This window comes from Microtus pennsylvanicus, chromosome 11 (assembly GCF_037038515.1).
Source record: "Microtus pennsylvanicus isolate mMicPen1 chromosome 11, mMicPen1.hap1, whole genome shotgun sequence".
Taxonomy (NCBI): Eukaryota; Metazoa; Chordata; class Mammalia; order Rodentia; family Cricetidae; genus Microtus; species Microtus pennsylvanicus.
In genome coordinates, this window is record NC_134589.1 from 5,033,083 (window position 1) to 5,044,235 (window position 11,153).

Consider the following 11,153-nt stretch of genomic DNA (forward strand, 5'->3'; position numbering starts at 1 on the left):
GGTTGCAGACGGCTTTCTCAGGCACTGGCACCTCCGAGGCCCATACAGGAACGTGTACAGCCGGCCTCCACCCTGGAAAGAAACTGGGGCGCGTGGGTCTCAGAGACCCACTAGGAAGCTTTTTTGCTCAAGGCCAGGCTGCAATTAGGCAGCGGCCTGGCGGTTGAGCTTCCCACCTGTTGCTGTCCCCGCTGGGGCCGCGACTTCCTCCTCCCCAGCCCTGAACTGGACTCTCAGACCAGGCTAGGAAGCTGGAGGAGGTAGAGGAAGCCACCGCAGGTTCCCTGGCTGGCAGAGCTAGGGGCCTCGGGTGTAAAGATCCTCCCCCTCTCCCCGCTCCCGGTGGCGGTTCCCCGGGCTGGTGGCGCAGCCAGGTACTCTCCGATTGGCCAGCAGTGGACAGGGGGCGGAGCCAAGAAGGCCGGTTCTCACAAGGACCGCCTCAAAAGCTCCCAGGCTATCGCAGAGCGCACTGGAGCCCTGGCCAGCGCGCAGCCTTCCCGGCGCCGGCAAGCAGGGTCTTGGGAATTCTCACTTGCTTCGGCTCACTCTCCTTCACAAAAACCACTGGACCTTACATGCTTCTGTAACCCCACTTCCACTCCATGGTCCCATGATCCTGTGCCAGCAACAGGTAAGGGCTTCAGTGGGTTTTTTTTTGCCTCTCCTCTCCTCTTTGCGTGTCTAAGGCAGTGGACTAGCGCCACAGTCCCCTACCCTGTTGGCCCCACTGTTCTGGAGGTGCCCATCTGTCAAGCTGCTGTAATGATTTCCTCTGCAAGCTTTGGAGTCCCGGCTCATTGCCTATATAGTTTGTGTGCGCACCAGAACATCTTCAGAGCTAAAAATACTGAGACATGCTTGGAAGAGTTGAGCAATAGAAACAGATTTCTCTGCAGCATCTGTTTGTGCTCATAACTTCCAATGCACCAGCTGTAGCGAGATACTGGGCTGAGAGGCAAGCGCGAGCCTGAAGCGGATTCTTCCTCTTATTGGGGGTTCGAGGGAGGAAGAGAAGGTAATCAGGGATTGGAGGTCTCTCTTGAGCGCTGGTCTCTGACCGCGAGACTCAGCGCTTATTCCAGATCCTTGGCATTGTGTGTGGAGGGGGGATAGAGTGTGTGTATGTGTGTGTGTGTGCGTGTCGTTGCTTCGAATACAGCACAGAGTTCCAGAGTCAGAGCTCCAGAGTGAGCATCTTGAGTCTCAGATTCCTTTGCTGAGAAACAGAGTGTGAGCGTGAGCTGGATTTTTGCCTGAAGACCGAAAAACTTTCCCATCCTATGTCGGTTTGCCCTAAGCACTTTGCTATTCTTAGTGGTGTAAATTCCTCATTTGAAGACAGTGATAATGGTGTAAATTCCTCATTTGAACACAGTGTGGTTTTAGGGAAGCAGTGATCAAAGAGACACGATTTTGAAGGAAAAAAAAAAGACTGCCTGATAACATGGATTCATTATGACGGTTGGAGGAAAAACCAAGATAGGAAATGGGTCTGGTTCAGTCTGTCAGTGGAGACTTGGTTGAGACTGTCCTTTCCAAAGGTTTCCACAAACTCCAAATGTACCTGTCATGAAATACAGGTGTTACTTGAAAGCCTGTTTTGGTTAAGCGGAGACGAGGCTTAATATTTCCCTTTGTCGTTTATGGTCTCTTCACATTAATAATTAATAGGCTGTCATAGTTCCTTTTGGTAGCCAGCTCTGTGTGCCCTTTGGGGACCACGCCACTTGTTCACCTCGTCTTGATCGCAACTAAGGCTTGGGTTGATTTTTTAAGTTTTTATTTTTTATTCTACAGGAAAAAAAAAATCCCCATGCCCAGGAAAGAGATAGGTTACTTCGAGTATGGTAGAAATGGTGACAGTTGAGGCCAAGGTCATTTCACTTTCCTTTGTGCTTAGAACTCCATATTGTGATATTTTATTTTTACGTTATTGATATCGGTAAAGATATTTGCTGTGCACCTTTGTGAAATTACTTAAACAAATCAGTCAACACCTTTCAGAAATTCCTTATCAAAACTCCCCGGTCAATTTGTCCTTCTCTGACTTCTGAGAAGCCTAAAAGATTGACCCCATATTTACCTGAACTTTGGACCATTTCAAGCTTTTTAAACGAGGTAAATTTTTGTTTACTGAACACAAGTCGTCCTTGGCATGCATAAATGCCTAGAGTTGCCACAAACATTGCTGGGTATAAATGTGAGAGGCAGCACTCACGTCGATATAAATGGGTGTCTCCCCCCTCCACTTGCTCCCTCCCCCCCTTTCTGTTTACTGAGCTTCACAGAGGTTGCTCTGCAGCAATAGGATTCACATAGCAACTTGTGCCCAGAGCACTCTGGGACTGGTCTGCATGGCGTCAGCTGGGGAATAGCTGCCTAAGCACTCATTAGCTGACTTCTCTCACCCAGCACCTTTTTCTTTGGCTATGTCCTGCCTTATCCCAGAAGCTTACATTTTCACTGAGAGCCAAGGACCCTCCTATGGGACACCATGATTCTCATTTATTCTTCCCAAGTCCCTTTATCTAGTTTCTCCCATGCTCTACTGGAGCTATTTCCTATATACAAAACAATTCAGATTCCCTCACTTTTGCAGTGTGATCTCTCCTTGCCCCTGTGTTTGTAATTTGTATCTCTCTCGCACTCGCTCGCTCTCTCTCCTTTAATATCTACCTAAGATTGAGGCACTGGACTATATTTTTCCATTGCTTATGCTTAATTTTGGATCAGCCTATAAATAGCCTTAACATGAAGCACACCACATGTGGCCTCTCGGTTTCCCAGAAATACTTTCTACCTCATTGGTTAAGGCTTGGGTGAAATGATTATTCATGTCCATTGAGTTTAGATCTGGTGTCTTAAACATTTGAGCTTAAAGGGGATTTGTATATTACCCACCAAAGTCATTATCAGCTCTCTGGAACTATAATAGCCATCAAGGAGGTAAGGGTATCTAAATATATTACTAGTTTGCTGTTTTTCAGATAATTTCTGAAATAAAACTGCATGAAAGTCCTATTTTTTTTACATGAAAGTTTTTCCTAGATATTTATGAATTAGTGATTGCCACCGAGAAAGGAGAGGGCAAGAGAACTTTCTGCCTACTTGACTTCGCTGGGACCTGAGGGCAGGTCAATTGCAAAAGCACAGCCAACTCTACAGACAGCGAGCCTGTCAGAGTCCAGTGGGTTCTAGACTTCTACAGTTGTAACCAGCTCCTCCAGAGTCCGAAGACAGATGACATGTGTGTGCATACATAGAAACATTGCTCTGTTTGGGTTTGACATGTAGTTGACATGAGGAAATTTTCCATTTCAAGGAAAGAAAGGGGCAGGGAAGTGGTTATTTTATTTTTCCTTTCCAGGAAGTACTGGTAAAACCTGAAAATGATGCGCCAGCATGTGGAACAAATTCTGCCATTAGCAATGGAAATGAGACAATCACAGCCCCCTCAGTACAGGCTATTTGCAAGGCTCCAAGTGGGGAAAGCGATTCATAGGAAACAGCTATTGTGTGACTTGTGGAATTCAAACAGATGTCCTAGGATGGAGATGTTGGAAAGTCCTAATTGGGCCTTCAGAGTTCATGGGGTTGTTAAGTTCTTATCTGGAGAGAGGCAGGGGTCGGTGCGAAGAAACCTGGGAGAGACTGCATGGCCCGCGATGTTAATGCATGAAACACTTCTTTTGAATAGTGCAAAGGGATTCATTGGCACTAGCTTATCGTAAAATACTCTACAGTTAAGCTTAACTCAGATGCACTCTCTGAAGGGACCCCTTTGACCCATCCCCACGTTTTAAAGAAAAGCACACCTGCATTTGGTGTCCTGCCACTGTCTCCGTGTTCAAGGAGACACATTTGGCAACATTGTGTGAGCCAAATCATCTGAAAATACTGTTAAAATATTCCTTTCCAAATCCAGGGTCTAGACGTCTAAGAACTATGATTCTTCGTGCACTTGTCCAAATGCACACTTCATAGGCTAGCAGACAAAACAGTGAAGCAGGTAGAAGGTTGGGAAGGTACCAAACACAGGAACATTTTTTTTTTTAAATAAAGCAATCCAAAGGCATTTTCAAATAAAACATCATTTAGGTGTCAAAAGCTGGCAAAATGTAACACACATTGCAATTTTCACAGATGACTAATCTCAAGAAAACTAAATTGGGGTACAGCTTGCTAATAGTGTAGACAGAGAAGGAGAAGCCAGAAGACCCCAGCATGGCATTTCCAGAGACAATGCACCTTGCCTCTTGGTGAAGGGCTGCATGAAGTAAGGACAAATGGATCACTTTCTATGTCTGCAGCTGGCTTGGCAGAAAACAGTTCTGTTGACTGATCCATATTCATGTGCCTTTCGGGGAAAATCAAAACTGGAGCCCTCTCACCAAGGCCTCAACCCATTTCTGATCCTTTCTATCGCCCCTCTGAAAAACAGGACATGGATTTGGAGGTTTGAAAAGTTGGAAATCACTTTTAGTTTTTAGTTCTAGGCCATATTAATATTAATTTGCTTCTAGACTTCATTAATTCACATCACACAGAGAAAACACCTTTGACCATTTCTTAGTTATTCTTTCCTTTTTGCTTTCTTTTGTTTTTTCTGTGTTAAAAAAAACATGTACTTTTTATTTTAGTTTATTTTCGAGTCGAGGTAAAGTCAAAGCAAGTAGCTAAATTTTAAATTCTACCTGGGGCAGAATAAGGCAGTGGGAGGAAGCTGGAAACTAAGCTACTATTTGTTCATGTTAGGTAAAGGTGAGTGCCTTCTCCATAGGAACCTACAGCAAACAAGAGCAGGAGAAGCGAAAGTAAGCTGACTGGCATTTATGAGCGACTTTGATTACAAAGTTGTCTCTGTTGGAGAGAACACAGCCTTGGACCCACATGAAATGAGCCCTTGCCTTATCTCAATCCGTTAAAGACCTGGGCCTTTGGAACAGAGGTGGCTTCCTCCCTACCCTGTCATTACACATGGCAATCCCATCCCTGGTGAATTTCAGGAGTGATATTGCTAAGCAACAGAATGGCTCTCTATTCCCCAGAGCAAATCTGCGTCCTCAAATCAGAGTCAGTTGCATTCAGGGAGATGGTATCCGACATTTCTGCACAGTGTGTGCTTCAAGTGTGGGGAGTGACAGAGCAAGTCCAAACAGTATCCAGAAGTTAGGTTGCATTTCACGTGCTGCAGAGGACTGTCTGCCCAACATTATTACTGAAACAAAATTGTCTGTGCCCATAGATGTCAACCTTGTCAGCAAAGCTGTGCCATTCTCTCTTAATGCACATGGAACTGGACGAATACCCTGGCTGTCCTTATGAAATATTCTCTGGACATATCCTACTTTTAGAAGCTGGTGCAAACCTTAGAATCAGAATGAATCTTCTGTTTATTACCTTGAGACCCTGGAAGAGAGTAAGCACTGATAAGTAGATACGGATTTTAGAATATTTTAGATTGCTGGCAAAAAGTAGAAGAAATGGGAATTGAAGTTTTGGTGGAATGATGAGCAGAGGTATTTCATCCATGTGCAGTGACTGTGATTTTATATAAAAATTTAAAAGAGCATTTGTATGAACAAAGAAAACTCCACACAATCCAATCCAAAGCACATTTGTTAGTGTCGTAGACAGTAGGACTCCTTTAAGTATAGCTGTTTTATAATGAATACTCTCTTCTCTTGTAGGACAAGTTCTCTGGATGCCAGCTGAGTTACTAAGGTAACTCTATTGGTCAAAAGGCAAACCTTGGTAGACTCCCAAGGTCCTTGGAAGCATCTGTCTCTCCTCATCTTTTCTTTCTTTTTTTTTTTTTAATTTTTGGCGTGTGTGTCTCCACCGAACATTCAAAACTGTTTCTTCAAAGGGTTTTGCAAAAACTCAGACTGTTTTCTAAAGCAGAAACACTGGCGTCCACGGCGGAAGCAATGGGCAGTGTGCGAACCAACCGCTACAGCATCGTCTCTTCGGAAGAAGATGGCATGAAGTTGGCCACCATGGCAGTGGCCAACGGTTTCGGGAATGGCAAGAGTAAAGTCCACACGCGACAACAGTGCAGGAGCCGCTTTGTGAAGAAAGATGGGCACTGCAATGTTCAGTTCATCAATGTCGGCGAGAAGGGACAGAGGTACCTGGCAGACATATTTACCACCTGTGTTGACATTCGTTGGCGATGGATGCTGGTTATCTTCTGCCTAGCCTTTGTGCTCTCCTGGCTGTTTTTTGGCTGCGTGTTTTGGTTGATAGCCCTGCTCCATGGGGATCTGGATGCTTCTAAAGAGAGCAAAGCTTGCGTGTCTGAGGTCAACAGCTTCACGGCTGCCTTCCTCTTCTCCATTGAGACCCAGACAACCATTGGCTATGGTTTCCGGTGTGTGACAGATGAGTGCCCAATTGCTGTTTTCATGGTGGTATTTCAGTCAATCGTGGGCTGCATCATCGACGCCTTCATCATCGGTGCAGTCATGGCAAAGATGGCAAAGCCAAAGAAGAGAAACGAGACTCTTGTTTTCAGTCACAATGCTGTGATCGCCATGAGGGACGGCAAGCTATGCTTAATGTGGAGGGTGGGCAATCTTCGCAAAAGCCACCTTGTGGAAGCTCACGTGCGGGCACAGCTCCTCAAATCCAGAATCACTTCAGAAGGGGAGTATATCCCCTTGGACCAGATAGATATCAATGTTGGTTTTGATAGCGGAATTGACCGCATATTTCTAGTGTCCCCTATCACTATTGTCCATGAAATAGATGAAGACAGCCCTTTATATGACTTGAGTAAGCAGGATATTGACAATGCAGACTTTGAAATTGTTGTCATACTGGAAGGCATGGTGGAGGCCACCGCCATGACCACACAGTGCCGGAGTTCATATCTGGCCAACGAAATTCTCTGGGGTCACCGCTACGAACCCGTGCTCTTCGAAGAGAAACACTACTACAAAGTGGACTATTCAAGATTCCATAAGACTTATGAGGTACCTAACACTCCCCTTTGTAGTGCTAGAGACTTAGCAGAGAAGAAGTACATCCTCTCCAATGCGAATTCATTTTGCTACGAAAATGAAGTGGCCCTCACAAGCAAAGAGGAAGAGGACAGTGAAAATGGAGTCCCAGAGAGCACCAGTACAGACTCACCTCCGGACATAGACCTTCATAACCAGGCAAGCGTACCTCTAGAACCCAGGCCCTTAAGACGAGAATCGGAGATATGACTGGCGGATTCCATCATTGGAATATTTACATCGCTACACAGTCTGTTGTTGGTCAGAGGTCCGAGACAGTTATACAGACCATGGTACTGGTCAAGAGGTGGGTGAAGGCGAGTAGCCACAAGAGACTAAGGCTAGCACAAAGGTTTCAAGAAAAGACTGTAAGCGGGATGACTGATGGCAAGCTCTTTGCAGGCCTCCGAGCGACCCGATGGCACATATCTGTTGTAGAAAAGGTTGTGGGGTTTTAAATGTATTGTTTTGTGTTTTTACAAAACTTGAATATGCAGGCAAGCCTCAGTTTGGGAGTTTAGTTTATCTGGAATGCTTCTCTTTAGGGGAACAAGAATGATTTTAATGGCATAACACAGGCAAGACTCTGCCTTAATTTTTGAAAAGCTGCTAACTACATGAACACAAACTGTATTTTTGTTGCAGTGTAGGTTACCTTTTACATAATTTTAAAAAGTCAGTGTTGAACATTGTTGAAGGCGCACAGTGTGCTTCAAAGTGTCAAGTATTTGGCTATTAACTGCCAAAATGAGAGCCTGATTTTCTGAGGCCAGTAAGTTTTTTTTTTTTTTTTGCTAAAATTGATCTCTCTTCTCTCTCTCTCTCTCTCTCTCTCTCTCTCTCTCTCTCTCTCTCTCTCTTCCTCTCTCCCTCTCTCCACTTTCTTGTTATGTAAGGGCATTATGTAACCCTAGCCAAATGGTAGCCTCTGGGTTTTATTCTTTTCCTTTCCACTACACTAATAGGTTATCTCCAATTTTCAGTTAGACTACCTAAAATAAATACCAAAGAGAATGCACATCTTTTTGCACAGTGGAGTTTATATTAACAAGGAAACAAAGCCCCATGGGTTGTCTGGGAAATCCAGAGACCCTAACTTTGAACCTCAGCAAGATATTGAACAGCCTGCCTGTTCATTCTGCACCTTAGTCTGAAAGAGAGAAACAAAGTCGATAAATGTGTGTTTTCAATTTTGTTCTTTTGTGCATCCTTCTTATTTGAAGGGGAAGGGAAAGGGGACATGGGTCACACCCACATACACACTATCCCAATATCTTTCTTTCCCTGATAGCTAGCGTAGATCAGGCTAATGTATTCAAAGGAGGGAGAAAGAGATACTCCACTCAGATCGTTCTGAGCTTTTCTCTTTCTGCACATTCCAAGGTCTTGCTTGAACTTGGTTGATAACCTGGCATCCTACAAACAGAGCCATCCAGCATGGAAGATAGATTTAAAAATTTTGCAACCGAATTATGGCTTTGACAGTCAGGAAATTTCTAACTTGGTGTCACATTAGGAACGATATCTGGCCTCCAGGCTTGTCCTTCTGAGGCATCTGCAGAGAGACAACATGGGCTGAATATGCCAAAGCAGGGGATTTCCGTGTGTGTGTGTGTGTGTGTGTGTGTGTGTATGCGTGGGTGCTACTTCAATGCAAAAATCTACTTTACAAAGGAGAAGGAAGCTGCCTTTTTAACGGCAGAAAAGGGTAGGAGAGAATGTCTCAGTATTTTTAGGGTCTTAGTGAGCCATACAAACACAACACAATTACAAGCTAATGAGTTAAGAGTCTAACGGGTTATTTCTCTCTGTGTACACACTCATGACTATTATGAGCTGGTCATTGTCTCTTGTAAAGTCCCCAAGCAGGTTACCAAGGGCACATTATTTTCTAGAATCCTCTTCTGCCTTGTCACCTGACTTGATGAAAACACCTCTCCCCACCCCCACTCTAGCCTAATAATGAAACTCTCCCCCCACCTTTCTTTCTTTCGGCTTTAAAGCCCCCCGCTTGTGCATCCCACGGTTGCTCATTTTGCCTTTTAGTTTGGAGTCTGAAAATCAACTCTCGAATGGTATTATACCCTAATATGCCATTAAAAATCAGCTTGTTCTTGAATCATGTATTTTATTTCAGTCGATGTTTGTGCCGGTCTGTGGCTTGTGAGCAGCCGTATCTGAACGCAGGGCCTGTAAAATGATGACAGTTTCTGCTGTTATCAACTGTCCTAAGTCCAACGGGTGGGGAACTGTGGGTGTTATTCTCACAGAAATCAAGAAGGCAGCGTTGAGAAAGGGTTCATCATTGTACATCTGCGTTTAAAGGCAGGGTTAGGAAGTTGCTTGAATCGGAGTTGGAGGGGTCGGTTGAAGACAAAAAGGACTGGCTTGTGACATGGCGAGGCCATGAGGAGGGCTTCAGGTGCTGCTATTAAGGAGATTTGCAGAGGAAAATTATCAAACCAAAGAGTATTCAGTGGAATGTAAATCAAATGAAGATGCAGTGGAGAACGGGGGTGACCACCTGGAGGTCCCTCCAGACACACAGTGCTACCATAAAAAAAGACTTGAGTTATTTGAAAAGGGGTGGGTACAGGGGCAAGAAAAGAGGGAGGGGAATCTTTCAACTTATTTTTTAAAACGAAGAAAGCATCTAAAATTTCTGGTGCATAGGTTTGTTTTTCGTTTGTTTTTTTTTTCAAGAAACTTTTGCAGAAGCTACATTTTTAAAGTGTACATTTTATAAAGTTTATCAGATATTTTCATATTTAAAGCCAAATGTAAATAGAAATCTGTAAAGGAAAAAAAAATACCATAGGAGGTATAATTACAGCAGTGATTCTGAGAGCTAGCACCTGTTATGCTACCGGTTAGCATGGTTTTAGCGAATATTACCAGCCTTTGGAGGTTCGTTTTGGTATGTTCTTCTGTTATTTATTTCAGCATGGACTGTTCCTTTCAAGAGCTTTTTTGTAGTTATTAGCATTTTAATAGTTACGAGCTTTAAATGGCTTTTTGTTTCGTTTTTGCCAAGAGCCAAGACATAGGTAATGCACGGCCTTTCTCCCTGCATTTTTACCTTCAGAATATCTGTCTTTGTTGACTGGGCCTCCGGAACTAGTGCACACACCTGCCACTAGTATGCAGATGGAGAGACTCACCTTGAACATCTGGGCTTTATTCCCAGATGCCCATTGCTTCTCTGCTGCGAGCAAATCCCTCTAGGATGTATTCCCTTTTAAAGAATGTATGCCCGTGTCTGGATGGGCATTATATATTTTTTTGGAGGGGGGAGGCATAGATTCCTGGTTATTCTATTTTTAAATAAAAGGTAGACAAAGTGAATTCTATTTTGATTATCGAGAAAGGAATAGTTTTCTATCCCTCTAAGAGTATACTTGAATCAGACATTTCTAGAATGTCGTAGAGCACTGTAGTCATTTCCAAATCCCTAGAGAAAGTTCCTTTGACTCCGTTCTTGTTTTGTTAATGCGTTATTCCTTGTCTTTCACTTCCTCTCTCCCTCAATCTTGCTGTGTGTCTGATGACCTTGGTCCCCCTCGCAGACAACGAATGTCAGCTCTTATCTTATAATCAGTCACCCCCTAAAAGCAAACGGTTCATCCTTAGGGGTGGCTTAAGCTCCCTCTCACTCTGTTTAATGATGTTAAGGTGGAAATTATAAAAGGCTGCATTACTGCATCCCCTCCAACAACCTTCCGTAAACTAGAGTTTCTTTCCTAGGAATGTTAGGTTTCAGCTCCAGGCTTTGGCGAGTTGAACAATCCTAGCCTTTGACAATCATGATAGTTATTATTTTTCCCATTTGCCATCTTTTTGTATCTAAAGTCTTCCTATTGTACTGCACAAACCATGGGTTGTACATATTTTTTATATATTATGTCTTATTTTATTATTTCTAAATAAAAATTAAAAATGAAAATGAGTTTGTGGAATTTTCATTGGATTTCTTGTATGATTGCTGTAGGGATGTTAGCATCAATATTCTCAGACAATGAAACATTAACTCTGGTTATTTGACTGAATAGATCTATAGAAATGGCCTGAACACACAGGTGCAGGGGACTGGCAGATTAGTTTAATCCAAGTTAGACGAAATCAAGCTTGTATTTTGGTTTGGGACAA

The 11,153-nt window shown here is 43.6% G+C and overlaps 1 protein-coding gene across 1 annotated transcript; it reads left to right on the plus strand.

Annotated features, from left to right (window-relative positions):
- The first annotated feature begins 462 nt into the window (after positions 1-462).
- On the plus strand, positions 463-10,950 carry Kcnj2 (potassium inwardly rectifying channel subfamily J member 2). The gene is made up of 2 exons (XM_075989985.1): positions 463-634; positions 5,694-10,950. Exon 2 carries the CDS (start codon positions 5,934-5,936, stop codon positions 7,215-7,217), a length of 1,284 nt encoding a protein of 427 aa, XP_075846100.1. The 5' UTR covers positions 463-634; positions 5,694-5,933; the 3' UTR covers positions 7,218-10,950.
- The last annotated feature ends 203 nt before the right edge of the window (positions 10,951-11,153 follow it).